Source organism: Pongo abelii, chromosome 20 (assembly GCF_028885655.2).
Source record: "Pongo abelii isolate AG06213 chromosome 20, NHGRI_mPonAbe1-v2.0_pri, whole genome shotgun sequence".
Classification (NCBI taxonomy): domain Eukaryota; kingdom Metazoa; phylum Chordata; class Mammalia; order Primates; family Hominidae; genus Pongo; species Pongo abelii.
In genome coordinates this window covers 62768368-62791179 of record NC_072005.2, presented here as the reverse complement: position 1 = coordinate 62791179, position 22812 = coordinate 62768368, and the positions used below count along the sequence as shown (strand labels likewise).

Below are 22812 nucleotides of genomic sequence, written 5' to 3'. Positions count from 1 at the left end.
GGGGGCCAGAGCAGGGGACAACGGCTCACCTCTGCGTCCTGAACCCCACCGGAGGGACGTGCAGGCTGTGCTCTAGGAGAATGTGACCTGCCAAAACCGGCTCAGACGAGAGGGAAGGTCTCCGCAGACCAGTCACCGTAGAATGAACAGGAAAGGGTGTGTAGAGCTTTCCCCACCACCCTCAGGGAGGGCAGGCCTGGAATCCCCGTGGTGTCACAGAGATGTCCCGGGGCTGAGGAAATGAGGGCCCCATGCAAGATGCCGCGTAGACGTCACCTCACCTAGCCTGCGGATCCAGGCAGGAGGGAGCAAGAATGAGGTTTTCAGGCCAGGAGTGAGGGAGTGAAGTGGTCACAGAAAAAGGCAGCGAAGGAGCTGGTGGGGGAGTGGAGGGGTGGCGCTGTGGGCTTCTCGAGCTGGGAGCAGAGCGGGAAGGCGAGCAGGAGAGGGCTCTGCGCCGGGGCTGGGCAGCAGTGTTGGTTCTGGAAGCAGCCATGGGCACTGGAGCAGCGGGTGCTGGACACCCCTGGCACCTGCCCTCAGGGAGCGTTGTGCCCAGGAGCAGATGCAGAGTCCCAGGAAGGAAATACCAATAGAAGTGATATCACCACGCTCGTGACATGGTGACAGAAGGTGCTGACCAGCCAGGAAGTCAGCCCTGCCATGGGAAAGGTGGGGTGTGGGCCTCAGGGAGAAGCTGACATTTGAGCAGACCCTTGAAAGGTGAGACCGAGCCAGGCAGGTGGAGGAGTTAGACCGGCCCCTCAGAAAGACCAGGCCCGGCCAGGGCAGGTGGAGGAGTGGGGCCGGTCCTTCAGGGAGAAAGACGGGGCCTGGCCAGGACTGAGCCTTTCGGTGCATCAGGAGCAGTGCAGTGCACAGCGAGATCCGGGCCAGCTGGAAGGAGGGGGTTTGCAGAGGTGCCGGAGCCAGATGGAACCCTGTGGTGCCTGGGGAGGAACTTGGATTTTGGATTGAGGGGCAGCCGGCACGTGCAGTGGCGGCAGTTTGGGCAAGGAGGTGATGAACTGAGTTGCTTTTTGTTGATGAGAACAGTTTTATTATGATATGATTCCCATAGTGTACAATTCGCCCTTTTAAAGTACACAGTTCAACGCTTGTAGTCCCAGCTACTCGGGAGGCAGAGGCAGGAGAATCGCTTGAACCCGGGAGGCGAAGGTTGCAGTGAGTTGAGATGGTGCGATTGCACTCCAGCCTGGGCGAGAGAGCAAGACTGTTTCAATAAATAAATAAATAATAAAGTATACAGTTCAGTAAGGTTTTTAGTGTATTCACTGATTTACGCAGCCATCACCACAGTCGATTTTAGAACCTATTCTTCATCCCAAAAGAAACGCCGTGCGTCTTCAGGAGTCCCTCCCTCCCTGCCTCCCTGTGTCCTGGTCCCTCCCTCCCTCCCTCCCTCCCTCCCGGTCCCTCCCTCCCTCCCTCCCTCCTTGCGTCCCGGTCCCTGGGAAGCGCTGATCTGCTTTCTTTCCCGGGGTGTGCCTCTTGTGGGCAGGCGTATAAATAGAATCATGTGCTGTTCTGCATCGGGCTTGTTTTACCAGGCGTGCCGTGTTCGAGGGTCATCCCTGTCACAGCTGAACTTCACACCTGGTTATGGTCGTGTTCCATTATGGTCATGGATGGACCACAATTAGTTCATCCATATGGACATCTGGGTCGTCTCTACATTTTGGCTGTTATGCCTGATGCTTCTGTGAACATTTGTGTGCAGATTTTTGTGTGGACGGACGCCTGTTTTCTCTCGGGTCTATACTAAGGAGTGGAATTGCGGGTTCTTATGGGAGTTCTGGGCTTAACCTTTTGAGGAACTAACTGCCAGGTGTTTCCCATGGCGGCCGTACCTGTGGTGCCCTCGCACCAGCAGTGGGGGTCTCCCCGCTTCTCCTGGTCCTCACCAGCACTTGTTTTCTGAGGCCGGCACAGTGCGTGTGAGGTGCTGTCTCCCTGTGGGTTTGGTCTGCCTCTCCCAGATGGCTCATGAGGACATTCTTGCATGTGCCTATCAGATATTTGTCTTTCTTTGGAGGAATGCCTTCTCGGATCCTTTGCCCAGGTTCTAATTGGGTTGTTTGAACTGAGTGACTTTAGGAAGATGAGTTGGTGTGTGGTGTGAGGACGGCACTTCCAAGAGGCAGGGTGGGAGCCAGGATCGTGTTGGGAGGGAGCGAAAGCCCCAAGGGAAGGGGAATGGGGAGAAGAGAGTGAGGGTGGATGGGTGGGAGGGAGGAGAGGGCCAGAGCCCTCCGTGCTGGAGGGGATGGGGTGGGGGGGACGGCTGGTCTGGGCACCCCAGGGCTCCTCCCCCGTCCCGCAAAGGCAGGGCCACTTGGGGTGCACGGTGGCTCCAAAGAGGCTGTGGAGTCAGGCCGAGAAGGAGCCAGAGGATTTGGTGAAAAGTCAGAGAGGGTGTTTGTTAGCCCAGTGGTTAGAGGATGAGTGGGGGGGAAGGAAAGGAGGTGGCTGCTCCAGGCTGCAAGTAGAGGGGAAGGAATAAGAGACTGGGGGGAGGAAGAAAGCAGGTGGGTGCCAGAGAAGTTTCTGGGCAGGGAGGGCCGTGGAGGGCCAGGAGGAGTTGCTTCCGAGAGTGCGGGGGAGGAGGAGGTGAGACTGGCAGCAGAAGAAAGGGGATAATTGGCAGGCAGGCCTCCAGAGGGGTGGGCGGGACTTAATAACAACAATAATAACAATCATTTGTGCTAATTGGATCTCTCACGGGCTGGGGCGAGGGGAAGGCACCCCTGCCCGTGCTCCAGGTGCTTCCTCTCTGCAGTGGAGGTCAGAGCCAGGTGAGTGAGCACCTGCAGAGGCTGGGAGAGCCTGAGACCCCGACTGAGAAACGGAGGCTGTCAGGGAGGCCGGGACCCTCGTTTCAGAAGATGTGAAATTCCAAGCCTTCTGGTACATTCCTTGAATAGCCCAGGGTTTTCTTGAGAGCAAGTGGGGGGCCTTCTCCTAGGGAGCTGGCCTGGACCCTGAGAGCTGGGTCAGGAGCTGCCTCAGGCCCCCGCAGCTCCTGGTGCCCCTGCCTCTCCCATCGTTCACCTCTGTGGGTGAGGGTCCCATGCCCCTGCCATGAAGTCCTGGGGTTAGGGCCTGATGGATTAGGACACAGGCCTCAGCAGGGGCTGAGAGCATTCCTGGAGGGACAGGAGAGGAAGAGAATTGGGGAGCATTGAGTGAACACCCGTCTTAACCCTGATGAGCCCTCAGAAGCCTCCCCTCAGTCCCCACACAGCTCAGCAAGGCACCTGCCCTTCCCGTCCCTGCTTTGCAGAGGAGGCAGCTGAGGCTCAGCCATTTCTGAGGGTGGCAGAGCCGGTGATGACGCCAGGGACTGGTACCGCGGCTGCCCGTTGCTCACAGGGGCACAGTGCTGTCACCCAGGCTGTTTGTTTCGCATCTCCCTGGTAGGTGTCGGCCCCTCCCTCTTCTTGGAGAGGAAGTTGGGATGCAGAGCACTGTGGGCCCTGTCCCAGGTCGCCATGGTGCAGAGTTCCTTCCCGCCTCCCTCTTAGAAGAGCCACCAGACCCTGAGCTCTGGCCCCTCGTCCCTTACCCCTCCTCTGCTGCCCCTGGCCCCTCTGGCTATGGAATTTGTGAACCCTTATGCAAAAAGGCAGGAAAAAAGCGTCTTCCTTTCCTGGAGGTCTCTGGGTCAGCCAGGGTGTTTTGTATTTGGCATTTCACCCACGGGTGGATGCAGAGACCCCCAAGCCCAGGTTAGGAGCCCTCAGCACCGACCCCTTGTGCCCTTGGACCCCACTTACAAAATACGGGTCAAAGGTGAAGTGACCAGGAATTCCAGGGCAGCAGCTGCTGAGCATGGAGCCCCAGGCTGGGCCTCCCTCCCAGCTGCCCAGGCCTTGCCTCAGGTCCCTGCCTGCCCCTCCCTCCTGGCACCATTCCAGGTGCTCAGCCCCTCTGCTGTGCCTCGTTGGCCTGGCTGTGGCCTGGAAAGTGTGCACCTCAAACCCTGGCACCCTCATTCCTTTATTTACATCAGGGTCAGCAAACTTTCTCTGCAGTGGGCCAGATAGTAAACATTTTAGGCTTTAGGAACAAGAGGGGAAATCAAGGCTACTTTTCATGTAGGTGTATGGCTGTCTATTTAAAACACGTAAAAGGCATTAGTATCTGGAGGGCAGTTTGAGGCCCAGCGCTCCCCGCCCAGGGTCAGCCCCTCCACCTCTGTAGGCTGCCTCACTCCCGCCCCCACCCAACTGTCACCACGCAGGAATCATGCCTTGTGCCTAGCTGGGCAGCGCAGGCCTCCTGGCTCGCACAGATCCCTGCTGAGTGAGAGGTGATCTCTGCTGGCTTCTGGGCAGGCTGCTGTGCGGTGGAGAGGAGGGATGTGGAGGGTAGACTCTCCCGCCTCCCCCATCCACAGCCTGGTCAAGGCCTTCGCCCTGCAGGAAGCTGGCCCGAGGTGGAGGCCAGGGAAAGGCTCTGATCTGGGAAGTCCCTGCTTTTATTGAGTTATGTGATAGAGTTTCACTGGAAGTACATTATCACCACTTGGCAAACAGGTTTCAGCCAAGAAGAGGAGGTGAGGAGCAGCCCTCGCCACCTCCTCAGCCCCTGGTTGCAAAAACTGCTCTCTTCCCTTTTTTTCTTGTGCTTTTTTTTTTTTTTTAAACCTTTCCTACAGTGCTGATTCTTACGCATTTTTAATGTTTAGGGTGTTGTAATTAGAAAACCTGTACAATTTTTAAAAGTTTGTTTACTTTCTAATAGAGGTACAATTAATGTATTACAACATTTCGTTTTTCTTTTTCTTTTTTTTTTTTTTTTGAGACAGTCTCGCTCTGTTGCCCAGGCTGGAGTGCAGTGGCGTGATCTCAACTCACTGCAACCTCTGCCTCCGCGGTTCAAGCAATTCTCCTGCCTCAGCGTCCCCAGTAGCTGGGACTACAGGCACGAGCCACCATGCCTGGCTAAGTTTTGTATTATTAGTAGAGACAAGATTTCACCATATTGGCCGGGCTGGTCTTGAACTTCTGACCTTGTGATCCTCCTGCCTTGGCCTCCCAAGGTGTTGGGATTACAGGCGTGAGCCACTGTGCCCGGCCAACATTTGCTTTTTTAAAATGTACAATTTACTGGTTTTTAATATATTCACAAAGTTGTATAATCATCACCAGTATGTAATTCCTGAACATTAGGCTGGGTGCAGTGGCTCTCCTCCTTGGGTCTCTGGCAGAGTCTGAGGATTAGGTTGACATAGAATAACAGGAGAAAAGCTTACGAATGTTATTTTATTTTTTTGAGGCAGAGTCTCGCTCTGTCACCCAGGCTGGAGTGCAGTGGCTTAATCTCGGCTCACTGCAAGCTCCGCCTCCCGGGTTCATGCCATTCTCCTGCCTCAGCCTCCTGAGTAGCTGGGACTACAGGTGCCCGCCACCACACCTGGCTAATTTTTTGTATTTTTAGTAGAGATGGGGTTTCACTGTGTTAGCCAGGATGGTCTCAATCTCCTGACCTCGTGATCCGCCTGCCTCGGCCTCCCAAAGTGCTGGGATTACAGGCGTGAGCCACTGTGCATGGTCACGAATGTTATTTTTACAGGTACGTGGGAGACTTCAGAAAGTGAAGACCTCCCGAAGCAGTTAGGCCTGAGGGCTTCTATGCCAAAGAATAGCAACTGTGAAAAAGTAACTAAAATCCTTGGGGAGGCTGAGGGAGATAAAGGGTTGGTGTGTGCAGCTGTCTCTCAGCCTCAGCTCCCGGTGCTGGTGATGAGCACGTCCTCTTCCTCTACGAGGAGGGCGTGTTTCACGTGGGGTTTCATCTGCTTTCAGGAAGAAAAGGGGAGGCCAGAGCACCCTTCTCGCATCTGCTGCTGCCCCCGTGCCTTTGGGGCTGCACTGGGGTGGCCTGTTCTGTGCCGTCGCCTTCACTGCTGGCCCCCCAGCACCCAGCCAACTATCAGTTCCGATACGTAGCCCCAGCCGCTGTCCAAAACACCCCTTTAGGCCTTTTCCCTTAATACAGACGTAATTACTTGTTATTAAAACATTAGGAAAATGAACATAAGAAAAACGTTGAGATCACTCTCACTCTTGATGTTTGGCATGGGAGGGGTGCCAGCCGTCATTCCCTGGCCGGCTCCCTTGCCCCCGTGGAGGAGGGGTGACTCCGCCTACCTCCCCGGCATGGGTCTAATAGGTTCCTCCCGGTTTCCCCATTCAGAACCTCACTGTGATGGAGGCTCTCTCTGCAAGAAGCATTTCCTGAGATTTGGGCTTTCCTGTCGGTAGCCTCTGGAGAGGTGGAGCGAGCCTGGTTGGGCTTCAAGCATGTTCACGGCAGTTTAGCCTGAACTCTTCCATCCGAGGGACCCAGAGCCCATGGGGGTCTGTCCGAGGGGAGGTCTGCCTGTCCTTTGGCGTGGGTCTCACCTCTTCCTGAGATGGGTCCAGCGAGGGGCTGAGTGTTGGGATTTGCCGTGTCTGGTCTCAAGCCTGTGCTTTGCCCGGACCTACCTGTTTGTGTGCTCACCCAGCTGTGCCTGGCGCTGCCCTGGGTGCTAGGGACCAGATGGGTGTCATAGCGGGTGCTGACATGACAGGATGCCGGGAGGACAGGCCAGCTAAGCAGAGACACGGAGAGTGGCAGAGTAGCAGGCATTAGGAAGAGAAAGGCAGGCGGGTGGAGCAAGTGGGGACCCTGAGGAGGTGGCTCTCACCTGGAGTCCAGAGGAGGCAGCTGGGAGGACTGGAGGAGAGCTCTGGGCAGGGGCAGGGTGGAGGGAGCCAGGGAGTGCTGGGCAGGGGCTGGGTGGTGGGAGTCGGGGAGCTCTGGGCAGGGGTGGGGTGGTGGGAGCCGGGGAGCTCTGGGCAGGGGCTGGGTGGAGGGAGCTGGGAGTGCTGGGCAGGGGCTGGGTGGTGGGAGCTGGGAGTGCTGGGCAGGGGCTGGGTGGTGGGAGCTGGGAGTGCTGGGCAGGGGCTGGGTGGTGGGAGCCGGGGAGTGCTGGGCAGGGGCGGGGTGGAGGGAGCCGGGGAGTTCTGGGCAGGGGTGGGGTGGAGGGAGCCGGGGAGCTCTGGGCAGGGGTGGGGTGGAGGGAGCCGGGGAGCTCTGGGCAGGGGTGGGGTGGAGGGAGCTGGGGAGCTCTGGGCAGGGGCTAGGTGGTGGGAGCTGGGAGTGCTGGGCAGGGGCTGGGTGGTGGGAGCTGGGAGTGCTGGGCAGGGGCTGGGTGGTGGGAGCTGGGAGTGCTGGGCAGGGGCGGGGTGGAGGGAGCACTGGGCAGGGGCTGGGTGGAGAGAGCGGGGAGTGGTGGCTCCTGTCAGAGCTGCTTTCAGTGCCTCCCGCTTCTGGAGCTGAGAGAGTCTCCTGGGAGTCCCCGTGGCTCTGTGCCTGGCACAGACACTGCTCCTGGCTGCTGCCGCCAGTGCTGCCCTTCAAGTGTTGCAGGGGACCTGAGGGTCTGGCCCTGCTGGCCTCACATTCCACATCCATAAGACAAGCGTCAGAACAGTGCCCACTAAGGGACCCCTGCGCTTCAGGTGGCTTGCAGTCCTCCTGGCAGGAACTGCCCCACACACCTGCAGCCTCTCCTGCAGCCCCCAGCATGCGCGGCCTTCGAGCAGCCTCTCCCGCAGCCCCCAGCATGCCCGGCCTTTGAGCTGCTGCCTGCCCCCTCCCCTCCACACTGCCCATCCAGGGCATGCTCCTGTGGTGCCTTCTTTCTGAGGGCCCACCCCAGCCTCCCCAACAGAGCTGCCCGTCCCTTTCTCCCTCTAGACCCCCTCCCCTTTCTGCCCCCAGGCCCCCCTCCCTGTGTGCTTCCTTCCTGCTGTCTGTGAGCCTTGGGGGCAGGACCTCGGCCCTCCCGGTGACCGTCATTTCTCCTGGTGACCCCATGTCTCCTGGTGACTCGTTTCTCCCAGTGACCCCATTGTCTCCCAGTGACCCTGTGTCTCGCAGTGACCCCGTGTTTCCCGGTGACCCCGTGTCTCCCAGTGACCCTCGTTTCTCCCAGTGACCCTCATCCCTCCTGGTGACCCTCATGTCTTCTGGTGACCCCGTGTCTGCTGGTCCTCGCAGGTGCTCAGTAAATGAGGACCCTGGAGAACGCGGCCTTCATGTTCCCACGTGGGATTTGAACACAGTGTCCAAGGCGAGCGTAGCGGTGGGTGGTACTGGGCATAGACTTGGAGCCTGGTGGTCTGTGTGTGAACTGTGTCTCTGTACCCCTCCAGCCTTTCCCTTCTCTCCTTCCCCACGGAGAGACCTTGGGCCTCTGTTTTCTCATCTGCATAATGGGGACAGCAGTCAGACCTACCCAGAGGGCTATCATGGACCCCATTCCACTCAGAGTTTGTCAGCCGTTTAGAGCAGTGCCTGGAACCGTGGGGTGGTGTGGCCAGGGACTGCCCAGTGACCCACACGGCGTATCTGTGCACGTGAATTTATTTAAACAGGCACGTCCTGAGTTCTCAGACTTTCATGCCCTTCCGGAGGGCAGGTTGACAGCACCCTGCAGTGGGGCTGGCTCCCTTCTGTGCCTGGATAGTGGTGAGCTTCTTGTCACTGGAGGGACTCGGGAAAATTGGTTCAGACGGGTTGCGCCAAGGAGGTGTGTGGTGCTCAGGTGGAAGCCCCACTGTTCCCACGTGCTGGTCTGCAGGCCCCAGCCTGCAATGAGGTGCTGGATGCTGCTGTTCTCACTTGCTGGTGGTCTGCAGACCTCAGCCTGGAATGAGGTGCTGGATGCCACCATTCCTACCTGCTGGTCTGCAGACCCTGGCCTGGAATGAAGTGCTGCATGCCTACGTTCCCATGTGCTGGTCTGCAGGCCCCAGCCTGGAATGAGGTGCTAGATTCCGACGTATCCCCGTGCTGGTCTGTAGACCCCAGCCTGGAATGAGGTGATGGATGCCGCCGTTTCCATGTGCTGGTCTGCAGACCTCGGCCTGGAATGAGGTGCTGGTTGCCGACGTTCCCATGTGCTGGTCTGCAGACCCCGGCCTGGAATGAGGTGCTGGATGCCAGAGGAGGTTTCCTCAGAGCCCAGTGCATTCAGCCCAGGGGGGCCTGGCCTGGGTTTTCTCTTCCGGTGTTGAGGTTGTTGGGGGACGGGGTGGGGGGGTGGGCGGGGGTGGCCGCTGTGTCTCACCAGGAGTCCTGCCTACCTGGGAGTGAGGTCACACCAGGGACTGCGGCCGTCTGGCTGGAGCATGGGCTTGCTAATGGTTGGTCGAGCGTTGTGCCCGCCTCCACCTCAGTACACAGCTCTGATAAGACACAGAATTGAAGACTCGCGGGGGGGCTGGGGCCTGCGCGGGCCTCTCCTTCCCAGAGAGATGAACGCGAACGTCCACAGAAATAAATGGATGGACGCCGGCGTTGAAGCTGGAGTATTCATAATGCCCGCCGTGGAAGCAGCCCACAGTTGTCCGCCAGCGATGGGTGGGTGCATGGATCACTGTGGCCGCCGTACAGTGGAGTGGGGTTCAGCCCGAGAGAGGAGCGACACGTCGGCACGCCGCAGCACCATGCTGTGTGGAAGAGTCAAACACGCAGGAACAGATGCTGCCCCTCTCCTGTGCAGAGCACACGGCAACAAGTCCAGAGGGACGGAAAGGAGTTCAGAGGCTGCAGGGCGCGGCGGGGGAATGCGCGGTGACTGCCGTGGGCGCGGAGGGGGGAATGCGCGGTGACTGCCGTGGGCGCGAAGGGGGGAATGCGCGTTGACTGCCGTGGGCGCGGAGGGGGGAATGCGCGGTGACTGCCGTCGGCGCGGAGGGGAGAATGCGCGGTGACTGCCGTGGGCGCGGAGGGGAGAATGCGCGGTGACTGCCGTGGGCGCGGAGGGGGGAATGCGCGGTGACTGCCGTCGGCGCGGAGGGGAGAATGCGCGGTGACTGCCGTGGGCGCGGCCGGGGGGAATGCGCGGTGACTGCCGTCGGCGCGGAGGGGAGAATGCGCGGTGACTGCCGTGGGCGCGGAGGGGGGAATGCGCGGTGACTGCCGTCGGCGCGGAGGGGAGAATGCGCGGTGACTGCCGTGGGCGCGGCCGGGGGAATGCGCGGTGACTGCCGTGGGCGGGCGGGCGGGCTTTTTGGGGTTGTAAAGTTGATTGTGGTGACGGTTGCAAAACTGAGTATACTAAATATCACTGCATCGTATACTTTACGTGGGGGAGTGTTGTGGTGAGGGGATCACATCTTAATGAAGCTGTTATAATAAAGAAGTGTGGGCCCTGGGGTGTGAGCCCTGGTCCGGCAGTGGGAGGCTGTGCCTCCTTGGGCAGGTTTCTCGTGGCTTCTGCTGGGGGCTTCCCCTGAGAAGCTGGGTGGTTACAGCCCTTGCCTCCTGCAGGTGCCAGGGGATTCGGGGAGCCAAGCCCCAAATCTCTACTGTGGGAGGTAGGAGGTTTTTTTGTTTTAAGGCTAGTCAAGTGAAGCAGTTGGCGTGGAGAAGGAACAAAGAGATCCGTAACTGGCAGTTAGTTGTAAACACCGCTGCACTCAGGCCGGCAGGACGTTCTTTTAAATTGCCCTTATTTGGCTGTCGAAGTTGGCAGCCCTGTGTCCGCCCCGTGGAGTTTCGCTGAGGCGCTCCTGGTTTATGAAACCCCAGCATGTGGAAAGCTGGGAGGGCACGTGTGCCACAGCTCCACCTGGCGGCCCTGCCCTTCCCTGATCTGTGCGAGGGTTCCGGTTCCCGCCGTTCCTGCAGGAGGGTGGGGGAAGGGCTGGGAGGGCTGCCTCAGAGCCTGTTTCATTTTTTTTTTTATTATTTATTTTATTTTATTTTAAACTTAATTTTTGAGACAGAGTCTTGCTCTGTCGCCCAGGCTGGAGTGTGATCTCTCCTGACTGCAACTTCTGCCCCCGGGTTTAAGCAATTCTCCTGCCTTAGCCTCCTGAGTAGCTGGGATTACAGGCCCCCGCCACCAGGCCTCCGCCACCAGGCCTGGCTAATTTTTGTGTTTTGGTAGAGATGGGGTTTCGCCATTTTGGCCAGGCTGGTCTCGAACTCCAGACCTCCACTGATCCACCTGCTTTGGCCTCTCAAAGTGCTGGGATTACACGTGGGAGCCACCGCATCCAGCCAGGGAGCCTGTTTTAAAAGATCAGGGTATGAATCCTTCAACAACTCGGGTGCGTGGCAAAGGCTCTGCTGTCCACTTTAGCTGTGTGTGTGCGTGGCATGGCTTGGTGGTGTGCGTAGAGAACCCTCACAGTGCATGGCACAGGTTGGTGTTGGTGTGTGTACTTTCACAGTTACGGGTCGGTGGTGTGTGTAGAGACCCTCTTGGTGCATGGCACGGGTTGGTGGTGTCATGTGTAGAGACCCTCACGGTACGTGGCACGGGTTGGTGGTGTCGTGCGTAGAGACCCTCCTGGTGCGTGGCACGGGTTGGTGGTGTGTGTAGAGACCCTCACGGTGCATGGCAGGGGTTGGTGGTGTGCGTAGAGACCGTCCTGTTGCGTGGCATGGGTCGGCGGTGTGCGTAGAGACCCTCACGTTGATGTGTGGCACGGGTCGGCGGTGTGCGTAGGGACCCTCCCGGTGCGTGGCACAGGTCGGCGGTGTGCGTAGGGACCCTCCCGGTGCGTGGCACAGGTCTGCGGTGTGCGTAGGGACCCTCCCGGTGCGTGGTACAGGTCTGCGGTGTGCGTAGGGACCCTCCCGGTGCGTGGCACAGGTCGGCGGTGTGCGTAGGGACCCTCCCGGTGCGTGGCACAGGTCGGCGGTGTGCGTAGGGACCCTCCCGGTGCGTGGCACGGGTCTGCGGTGTGCGTAGGGACCCTCCCGGTGCGTGGCACGGGTCGGCAGTGTCGTGCGTAGGGACCCTCACGGTGCGTGGCACGGGTTGGGAGTGTCGTGTGCAGAGACCCTTAGGCGCCTGCTGCCCTGTTTCTGCTGTGATGGGTCAGTATCTGGCAGGGGTGTGGGAACTCCTGTCCCTGTTTGGCATGAGCACCACACGTACACTGTCTTGTGCACACTTGACAGTAACATGTTCTCCATCTTGCCAGTGAGGAAGCTGAGGCGCGAGGTGGGGTTGCTCGCCCCAGGTCCAGCTGGGGAGTGGTCGGGCTAGGATAGGAACTGGCGGTGGTTGTAGCCCCTGTGGGTCCTTGAGTCCTTCCTGCAGCTGTGTGAGGCCTTGGCTGGCCCCTGCAGTGGGGAGCGGCCAGGCTAGCTCCAGGTCAGTTCTCGGTGTCCTGGGGTAGGTGCTGTGTGCCTTGTCTGCCAGGCGCTGTGCCTGCCACGCCGGGGTCTGCAGGCTGCCTCCCTGCAGGGCCGTCGGTGCAGCCTGGCACCCCGTAAACTCTGTCCTTCTGTCTCATTCCCTTCTAACAGGGACCCAGACATGGAGCTGCGGGAAGAAGCCTGGTCTCCGGGGCCGCTGGATTCTGAGGACCAGCAGATGGCCAGTCATGAGAACCCAGGTGAGCAGCCAGAGTCCTTCCCAGCCGACCCGGCTGCCTCCCACCTGACCCTGGCTTCCTTTGCCTCTGCGGGGGAGGAAACCCCCCTTCCCTGTTTTCCCTCCTAGGGCCCTGGGACCGCCCGACCCTGGCCTCCCCTCCCGCCCTGGGCCTTGCACTCCTGGCTGTAGAGGGAGGGCTGGTGTTGTGGCTCCAAGTTTCCTTTCTGCTGGACGATCTTGGGGACTCCTGGCGGCCATCTTCTCTGCCTGACTTCCTCTGTCCTTGCCCCTCCAGCCTGGGCAGCACCCCCGTCTGTTGAGGGTGCCCCCTTCCTCTCCCCACAGCCCCGCCTCCACATCCTGGACCCTCTGCTGTGATTCCAGGCGGCCCTGTGGCCCTCCCTGGCAGGAAACTCCTTAGACCAGGGAAAGCTCAGGAGGGCAGGGAACCCGCAGGCTGACGCCGACTTTTCAGGGAAAGCTCAGGAGCGCAGGGAACCCGCAGGCTGACGTCGACTTTTCAGGGAAATCTCAGGAGCGCAGGGAACCCGCAGGCTGACGCCGACTTTTCAGGGAAAGCTGTCAGTTTGGGTTTTTATGTGAAATCCTTCACTTTTTGGACATTGGCAACGTGTTTTGTTTGTTTAATAAAGCATTACTGGGGTTGAGCAAAACTCATTTGTGGGCTATGTGGGGCCCAGGTTTGCTTGCTAAGGCCCTGTGGTGACCCCACCGTGGCCCCTGACACCTCATGGCCTCCCTCCCCTCCATGGAGGCCGCGTCCCTGCCTCAGACCTGAGGAATAAGGTGTGGCGGCTTCTCTCCTTGCTGCGTCTGCATGTCAGGCCCCAGGTCCCAGGCCCACGCTGGCCCCACGCTGGCCCGGGCTCAGCAGACCTTTTCTACAGAGAGCCAGAGAGGAAATACTGTCCATCTTGCAGGCTGCGGGCCTCACAAATACCACGCAGTCACAGTCCACACGGAAATGCGTGGGCACACCAGTGAGACTTGATGCAGAAAGGCCGGCAGAGCTTGCCAGCTCAGGCTGGCATAGCTGAGTCGTCCCATACAAAGACCGGGGTGAAGTTTGGGATTGATTTTGTAAAGCACCTCAGCCCCTTTTTGAGTGATTTCTGAGATCTGTGGATGGAGTATGAACAGAAGCTCCGTGTGGGTGGGTATGTGGCAGCCTTGGTCCCGGGGTAGAAACTGTGATGGGGGTTTTGAGTGCGTTGCCAGGACCGCATGCCCAGGGGGCGCACACCCCGGCCCCAGGCTGCCCCGTGTCTCAGTGGGTGGGCGCCGTCCCACGCCGCAGTGGGTGGTTGCCGTCCCGCCACGCCACAGCCCTCGAGGCCTGCCCCTGCCTTCTCCCTCGCATACGTCCTTGGCCTTTGAACCTTTTTGAAAATTAATTCTGTGGAAATCTCAAGTGTGTGGATGCAGTGTGATGAATCCCTCTTCCTGCGCCAGCGATTCGCGGCACTGCTGCTCCCTTTCTGCCCACTGTGGTTCTTTTTCCACAGTGTTTTAGAGAAAATATCCATCACGTCATTTTGTCTGTAAATTCTCCAACATGTAAGGACTCCTTACAAAAAAAAAAGCCCTACAGGAAGCTGATCTCATCTAACAAAATGTCATTTTTTAGGAACATCATCTAATCTAGGACCCAGTCCTTGTTAAAATACCCTGTGGTCTCCAATTGTCTCCAACATGTCATTTTTAAGGAACATCATCTAATCTAGCACCCAGTCCTTGTTAAAATACCTTGTTGTCTCCAAAATGCTTGTCTTTGATTGAGTTCATCTTTAATTTTACAAGTCACTCATAAAGTCACTCTCTTTCTAGAAGGTAGGTCTTAGGTCCCCTTGTCCAGCCTGCTGCCCTGCCCACCCCTGGCCCTGCGTCTGTGGGAGTACTGTCCCCCACCAGGCAGCTGGCTCCAGGGAGGGCCTGCGCTTGGCGCCGCCTCTGGAGCATCACCCCCGCGTGACGCCCTTACTCGGCTGTCAAGGATGGGCTGCACACGCTCCCAAGCTGCTCTGGCGTCCGGCGTTCGCGTAACTCCCGTGTCAGGTCCCGCTACGTGCGTCCCTCCTATGATGTGACAGTGACAGACATCATAAGCAGGGGTGGAGTGGCGGGGGTTGGCCTGGCCATGGCGTGTGGGGTCCCGCCTACGTGCGTCCCTCCTATGTGACAGTGACAGACATCGTAGGCGGGGGTGGGGTGGCGGGGGTTGGCCTGGCCATGGTGTGTGTGGTCCCTTCTCCTCTAGCCTATTGCTGAGGGATATGGGGGCCCATGGGGCAGGCATCTGGAGAGGAGCGTACCCTGGAGGGGCAGGGGAGCATGCCCGCCAGGCAGAGAAAAGGGAACCAGCAGGGCTCGCAGCCCACCCGGCCCCAGCCTCTTCTGCGGAATTAGCATCCAGACCCTCAGCCTACCTTGTGGGGTCCTCGGACAGGGAGGAGGCAACTTTCACCATCCCGCATGTGAGGAGTGGCCTAGGGAAGGTTGAGAAGGAGGCAGAGAGAACCAGCAGCAGGAGGCACCCAGCCTGAGCCCTTGCTGACCCCAACCCTGCAGTGCTGGGGCATGGGGCAGGGTGTCCATGTCCTGTGTTGGAGGCAGGAGATGCTGGTTGGAGTGCCAAAGAGGGAGGGTGCCACCTGAGCCAGGCTGCAGGCACTCAGCACAGAGAGGCCTTGGGGTAGATGCCGTGGGCCAGCGGGCCCTCACCTCGGACCCTTCCTCAGCTCCTGACTTCCGTGTGTCCTGGCACCCGCTCTGGGAATACATCCCGAGTATGGTCGCTTCTTCCCACCACAGCCCCAGCCCTGTGGCCTTACACACAGTCACGGCGCGATGGCCTTCCCGCGACCTCTGTCCCTGTCCTTGTCCCCTCCTGAGCCTCTTGGGGAGGAGGCGAGATCCCGGCGCCGTGCTCAGAACCCTGTGAAGGTGTCGTGGCTTGACGAGAGCGAGAACCCGCCGCCTGTCCAGCCTTCCAGCCCTACACACTGTCTCCCCCTCTGCCTCCCAGCTGGTCTTGGGCCCCTGACGTGGCCCCCAGCCTGCGTGGCCTGGCCCTGCTGCAGTTTTCTTCCCCAGAGGGTGTTGTGTGACTCGTCCTTTCTCTCTTTTTTTTTTTTGAGACGGAGCCTCACTCTGTCTCCCAGGCTGGAGTGCAGTGGCGCGATCTCAGCTCACTGCAACCTCCACCTCCCGGGTTCAAGTGATTCTCCTGCCTCAGCCTTCCCAAATAGCTGGGATTACAGGTGCCCACCACCACACCTGGCTAATTTTTGTATTTTTGGTAGAGACTGGGTTTCACCACGTTGGCCAGGATGGTCTCGAACTCCTGACCTCAGGTGATCTGCCCACCTCGGCCTCCCAGTGTTGGGATTACAGGCGTGAGCCACCGCACCCGGCATGACTCTCCCTTTCTGTCCCCTTCCCCTAGCTCTCTGCTCCATGAAATGCTGTCTCAGCAGAAGTGTCCCCATGTCCCCTCCCCTGCATGCGTGTCCTTCAGCTTCCTGGAGATCACTCCCTGGGGTGCCCAGGCCGCTCAGGGTGCAGACTGTTCAACCAGAGGGTCCCGTCTCGGGGGCCAGGCAAGGCTTCATTCATGGAGGAAGGGGCTTTGGGCTACCCTGCAGAGAATGTGGCAATGTGGCTCGAGGGCCCTGGGAAGCCACTGGGCAGTGGGGACGCTCTCAGCTGCTGTTTACAGGGAACCCGGACAGCAGTGGCCTAGCCCAGAAGGACTCGATATGTTCTCGGGCAGCCGGCCTGCAGGCGGGACAGATCCAGGGCGGCCTCTCTCCTGAGAGCCACTTATCTCTGGGCTCAGGGCCCTGGGCCCCTAGCTGTGACGTCCTGGCCACACCGAGGCAGTGCCTCAGCCCCAGGTGGTGGGTCCCCAGGAAGCTCTGGCAGTGTCCTGTTGTGCCACTTCTTTCTGGCGCTGCCTTATCACCTAGGCTCCATCATCCTGCTGCCGTATCACCTGGGTGGCATCACCCTGCGGCCGTATCACCCGGGCGGCATCACCCTGCGGCCGTATCACCCGGGCGGCATCACCCTGCAGCTGTATCACCTGGGTGGCATCACCCTGCAGCCTTATCACCTGGGTGGCATCACCCTGCGGCTGTATCACCCGGGCGGCATCACCTTGCAGCTGTATCACCCGGGCGGCATCACCCTGCGGCTGTATCACCTGGGTGGCCGTATCACCCTGTGGCCTTATCACCCTGTGGCCTTATCACCCGGGCAACATCACCCGGTGGCCTTATCACCCGGGCGGCCATATCACCCGGCGGCCGTATCACCCTGGAGGCATCACCCTGCGGCCGTATCACCCGGGCTCCATCACCTGGCGGCCGTATCACCCGGGCTCCATCACCCGGGCGGCCGTATCACCCGGGCGGCATCACCCTGCAGCATGGGGTTGCCTGTCCTTGAGCCTCTCCTTCTGAGGAGTGTGAGAGGAGAATGGGTTCTGAAGCTGCCAGGCAGGCTTCACTGGCCAGGGCAGGTGGGGGTCCCCACGACCCAGAGGAATCCCAGGCAGCCCACACTTGGGACCTTCTTGTGAAGAGGAAAGGAGTTGGACTGTGGGTAGCTCCCGGCCGTGTCCCCTGTTCAGAGGTGTCCCCAGGGAGGCTTGGGTGGTTGGAAAGCTTTCTGTGGCTGTTGTGGTGAGAGCAGCGTGCCCAGAACCCAGGGCACATGTTCCTTCCATGGAGCTGTATGGGCCCCGGGCTCCTTCACCCGGGACCATGGCTTTGCCTCAGTGTCCCTGGAGACCTGGGTCAGGGGGTGGGGCCTCGGGTGCTGACTGGGGGTGCCCTTGCTGGGCTTAGCAGGCCGGGCTTCAGCATGAGGTTGTCTGAACAAAAGTCTCCATGCCTCTTCTCCCCCAAGCCTCCTGAAATTCCAAAGGTTTGAACCTCCCCACCCCATCTCTTACTGGAGGTCACTCCAGTAGGGTTGCCCCTGCTGATGACCAGAAGGCCCCTGAGAGACATGGCACAGCAGGGTGCTGTGTGTCCCCTGGGCCAGGTGGCTTTGTCCCCGGGGTCTCGGCTTTCTTCATTTTAGTAAACTGGCTCTGCAGTGCCTTTGCCGTCAGGGCCGGGGGTAGTTGATCCCTCGCCCTGTGTCTGCACGCAGGAACACAGCCAGATGAAAAGAAACGTACGGATTTATAGGAGACCAAAATAAAAGTTCCACAGAACAGTTCTTCCTGTGCTAGCAGCACGTGCGGGTGTTTCCTCCTCCTGCCTCCATTCCGTTTCATTTACATGCTGGCCGCCGTCCACGCAGTCCACCCTACTGCCTGCCGGGCTGAGGCCTGCAGTGGAGACGCGAGGCGTGGCCTGTGGTGGGCGTGAAGTTCACTGCACGGCGTTTCCCACGTGCAGTGCAGTGAAGAACTGCATGTGAGATTAGAAAGAGCCACAAAGCCAGTGTTCTTTCTGGTTGGATAGATTGACCTGGGGCGTTTTTGAAACCTTAGAAATTTTGTGATTTTTTTCTATATTTGAATATTTCTGGGAGGTGTTCAGATCCTCTGAGCTAATACTGTTAGGAATAATGGCCAGCGCTTCATAATCGCATCCTGTGTGCCTGCAGTCATCGCAGCCCCCTTAGGGGGTTATCTTGTTGGATTTGCACAAAACCCCATGAGTTCTGGGTGCTGGGGAAAAAGGGGCCGAGACACCTGTCTGGGCCGTGGAGCTGGGGGCTGGTGGGTGGCATGCAGCCTCCTGCAGGCTGAGGCCGGGGCTCCTGAAAATCTCAGGAGGCTGAGACCCATGGCTCTAGGCTGAGTGGCGCTTCCTAACCTGCCTCCTGGGGCCTTTTCTCCTGATGGCCCCAGATGGAGTTCCCGATGTTGAGTGGGTGAGGGGTGTGGGACGGGCAGCGACAGCTCAGGCAGCCTCAGAGCTGTTCAGATAACAAAATAAAGACATTCTGCTTCTGAGGAGGGAGCGGTGCCAACAGGAAAGCTTCAGCCGGTGTCTTGGAGCTGGGGTTCTGGCTGCCCTCGGGTGAGCACGGGCTCCATGTTTCAGCACACCCTCATCTCTTTTTATTTTATTTTATTTTTATTTATTATTTATTTTTTGAGACGGAGTCTCACTCTGTTGCCCAGGCTGGAGTGCAATGGCACGATCTCGGCTCACTGCAACCTCTGCCTCCTGGGTTCAAGCGATTCTCCTGCCTCAGCCTCCTGAGTAGCTGGGATTACAGGCACCCGCCACCATTCCCGGCTAATTTTTGTAGTTTTAGTAGAAACGGGGTTTCACCATGTTGGTCAGGCTGGTCTCAAACTGCTGACCTCGTGATCCACCCGCCTCAGCCTCCCAAAGTGTTGTGATTACAGGCATGAGCCGCCCGGCCTATCTCTTTTTATTTTTTGGAGACAAGGTCTCGCTCTGTTGCCCAGGCTGGAGTGCAGTGGTGCCATCTCTGCTCACTGCAGCCTTGACCCCCTGGGCTCAAGCTGTCCTTCCACCTCAGCCTCTTGAGTAGCTGGGACTCCAGGCACACGCCACCACACCCAGCTAGTTTTTTTGTTTTAGAGACGGGGTCTCACTATGTTGCCCAGGCTAGTCTCAATTTCCTGGGCTCAAGTTAACCTCCTTCTTTGGCCTCCTAAGTAGTTGGGACTGCAAGTGTGAGTCACTGTGCCTGGCCAGATGACAGTTCTGAGTGTTGGGTGATGGCAGAGCAGCCACAGCGTGGCCCTTGAATCTCCTGTATCCCTGCATAAAAACATGGCAACCAGATAGCAAAACTCAAGTCCTCTGGACCACAGTTGCAAAGTTACTAGGTCCTAAGTTATCCCCATGAGTTGCAAAATACAGCTGGATGAGGATAAACCACCGAGGCCTGTGTGGTGTTAGCATCTGACTGGGAGGAGGGAAGCAGAGGAGAGCCACAGACAGCCTGCAGGTCTTCACTGCAAAGCTGGGCAGGGGAGTCGGGGTCACTTTAGGACCAGCAGCTGAAGTAGGAGCTGTTTTGTCCAAACCAGGGTAGTGGGGAGAGAGGCTGGTGGGAAGGCCCAAAAGGGGCTGGGGCAGCACAGGCCCTGCAGCTCTCGAAGCAACCAGGTAAAGTGCTGTGCAGGGCAGAACCTCGTGTGAGGAATTAGAATCGAGCAGGGCCCCTGTCTTTGGCAACAGAGGAAGGCAGGAGAAGGTCCTGATGACCATGGGGACAGCGGCTGGAGCATGTGCATCTGTGCAGGCTGGTTGCCGCGTTTTTACCTGCTGTGTGAGAACCTCTGAGAAGTTAGAACAGCTACCCTGAACCAAGCCGCCTCCTAGAAATTCAAGGAAACTTACACATAAAATGAGCAACAGAAAAATACCGAGTTCAGCCTTCCCAAAAGTGATTATAATAAAAAAGATAAGGGACAGGATGGCATTTCTACAGATAGGCAGGCCGGAAGTGCATCCCAACAAGATCAAGATCATTTAGTACAGGGTCCCCAGTCCTTGGTACTGGTACTGCTCCATGGCCTGTTAGGAACTGGGCCACACTTGGGAAGGTGAGTGGCGCATGAGCGAGCACTACCGCCTGAGCTCCGCCTCCTGCCAGGTCAGCGGTGGCATGAGATTCTCACAGGAGCGGGAACTGCACATATGAGGGGTCTAGGTTGTGTGCTCCTTATGAGAATCTTATTTTTTGAGATGGAGTCTCGCTCTATCACTGAGGCTGGAGTGCGATGACGCGATCCTGGCTCACTGCAATCTCCACCTCTCGGGTTCAAGTGATTCTCCTGCCTCAACCTCCTGAATAGTTGGGATTACAGGCACACACCACCACACTCAGCTAATTTTTGTATTTTTTTAAGTTAAGATGGGGTTTCACCACATTGGCCAGGTTGGTCTCGAACTCCTGACCTCAGGTCATCCGCCTGCCTCGGCCTCCCAAAGTGCTGGGATTACAGGTGTGAGCCACCGAGCCTAGTCCCTTATGAGAATCTAATGCCTGGTGATCTGAAGTGGAACAGTTTCATCCCTGAACCATCCCCCGCTACCTCCCCACCCTGTCCGTGGAAAAACTGTCTTCCACAAAACCAGTCCCTGGTGCCAAAAAGGTTGGGGGCCGCTGATTGTGAACGAGCTGAGACAGTGCAGCATGTGAAAGAACAGCATAATCACAAACTCAGAAACGAGGGGGCAGCCTCGGCAAAGATTTGCAAATAAGAACAAAAACCTTTCAGAATGAAGACTAATGTAGAAGGAACTCAAGAATAAAAACATCGTTCTTTAAAAAAATTGAAGGCAAGAAGGAGGATCATTTTAAAATGAGAAAAAAAAAAAAAAAAAAAGCTGGGCGTGGTGGCTCACGCTTGTAATCCCAGCACTTTGGGAGGCCAAGGCGGGTGGATCACTTGAGGCCAGGAGTTTGAGACCAGCCTGGCCAACATGGAGAAACCCTGTCTCTACTAAGAGCACACACACACAAAATTAGCCAGGTATGGTGGCTCATGCCTGTAATCCCAGCACTTTGGGAGGCCAAGGCGGGTGGATCACTTGAGGGCAGAGGTTCAGTACCAGCCTGGCCAACATGAAGAAACCTTGCCTCTACTGAAAATGCAAAAAGAAAAAGAAAAAAAAAAAAAAAGCCGGGCATGATGGCTCATGCCTGTCATCCCTGCTACTCGGGAGGCTGAGGCATGAGAATCACTTGAACCTGAGAGGCGAAGGTTGCAGTGAGCCGAGATCATGTCACTGCACTCCAGCCTCGGTGACAAAGTGAGACTCCGTCTCTAAATAAATAAATAAAATGAAAAAAGATTAAAACAGTAAAGGAAACAAGTTAGGAAAAGAAAATCCAACATAGGGATAGGCAGAGTCCCTGAAGAAGAGATCCAAAGCAAAAGAATAGAGCGGATAGTAAAAACTCATTCAAGGAACACCCCTTAACACATGAAAGCTGCGCATTGAAAGAGCAAATCACAGATGGTTGCGTTAGAATCGCTGGACGCTGAAGGAAGTCACTGATCCTTCGTGGCAGAAAGCGTGGATGACTTGGAAAGTCAACATGACTATACTCGGACTCAGCACTTTATGCCAGGAGAAAATGGCATTATGACTCACGGAAAAGAGACCTTCAGATGGGAAGGGCACAGACAGCAAGAGCCCCGTGAATCCCGTTCCTCTGTGCCCTTCCCGAGGAACGTAAAAGCGAATGAGCCTCAGACAACTGACCAGGGAGAGGGATGGGAGGAGGGTGTGCGCAGATCAGTCTCCTGGGCCGGAACATGTCTCAGTCTGCCAAGACCTGCACCTAACAGAGGGGATGCAGCCGAGAAAACACTGAGGGCAAGGAGGACGGTGCGTGCAGCACAGTCCAGGAGTCGTGCCTGGCAGTGGTAGCAGTAGCATTGTTACCCTGAGATGGCGTGTGCACCCAGCAAGAGGGTTATCATATAGGGTATCCCAGTTCTGCCATCTCCTGCGTCTATGGAATATTCCACTTTCGCCATCCCCTGTGTCTATGGAATATCCTACTTCCGCCAACCCCTGTGTCTGGGATATCCCACTTCCACCATCCCCTGTGTCTATGGCATATCCCACTTCCGTCATCCCGTGTCTATGGAATGTCCCACTTCCGCCATCCCGTGTCTATGGGATATCCCACTTCCGCCATCCCCTTTGTCTATGGAATATCCCACTTCTGTCATCCCGTGTCTGGAATATCCCACTTCCGCCATCTCGTGTCTATGGAATATTCCACTTTTGCCATCCCCTGTGTCTATGGAATATCCCACTTCCGCCATCCCGTGTCTATGGGATATCCCACTTCCGCCATCCCCTGTGTCTATGGGATATCCCACTTACGCCATCCCGTGTCTATGGGATATCCCACTTCCGCCATCCCCTATGTCTATGGGATATCCCACTTCCGCCATCCCCTATGTCTATGGGATATCCCACTTCTGTCATCCCCTGTGTCTATGGAATATCCCACTTCCGCCATCCCTTGTGTCTATGGAATATTCCACTTCCGCTATCCCGTGTCTATAGGGTAGCCCACTTCCACCATACCCTGTGTCTATGGGGTAGCCCACTTCCGCCACCTCCTGTGTCTATGGGGATCCCAGTTCCGCCATCTCCTGTGTCTATGGGGTATCCCAGTTGCGTCATCCCCTGTGTCTGTGGGGATCCCACTTCCGCCACCCCTTGTGTCTATGGATATTCCACTTCCGCCACCCCCTGTGTCTATGGGGCATCCCAGTTCCGCCATCCCATGTGTCTATAGGATATTCCAGCTCTGTCATCCCCTGGGTCTGTGGGGTATTCCACTTCCGTCATCCCCTGGGTCTGTGGGATATTCCAGTTCTGTCATCCCCTATGCCCTTG

At 57.7% G+C, this 22812-nt stretch overlaps 1 protein-coding gene across 1 annotated transcript in view; it reads left to right on the top strand.

Annotated features, from left to right (window-relative positions):
* Positions 1-22812, top strand: part of ZNF787 (zinc finger protein 787) — a 34829-nt gene that overhangs the window by 6784 nt on the left and 5233 nt on the right. Inside the window, exon 2 of the mRNA XM_009233163.4 lies at positions 12349-12437. Within this exon, the coding sequence (XP_009231438.4) occupies positions 12359-12437 (79 nt within the window). The 5' untranslated portion in view covers positions 12349-12358. The remainder of the gene's footprint in view (positions 1-12348; positions 12438-22812) is intronic.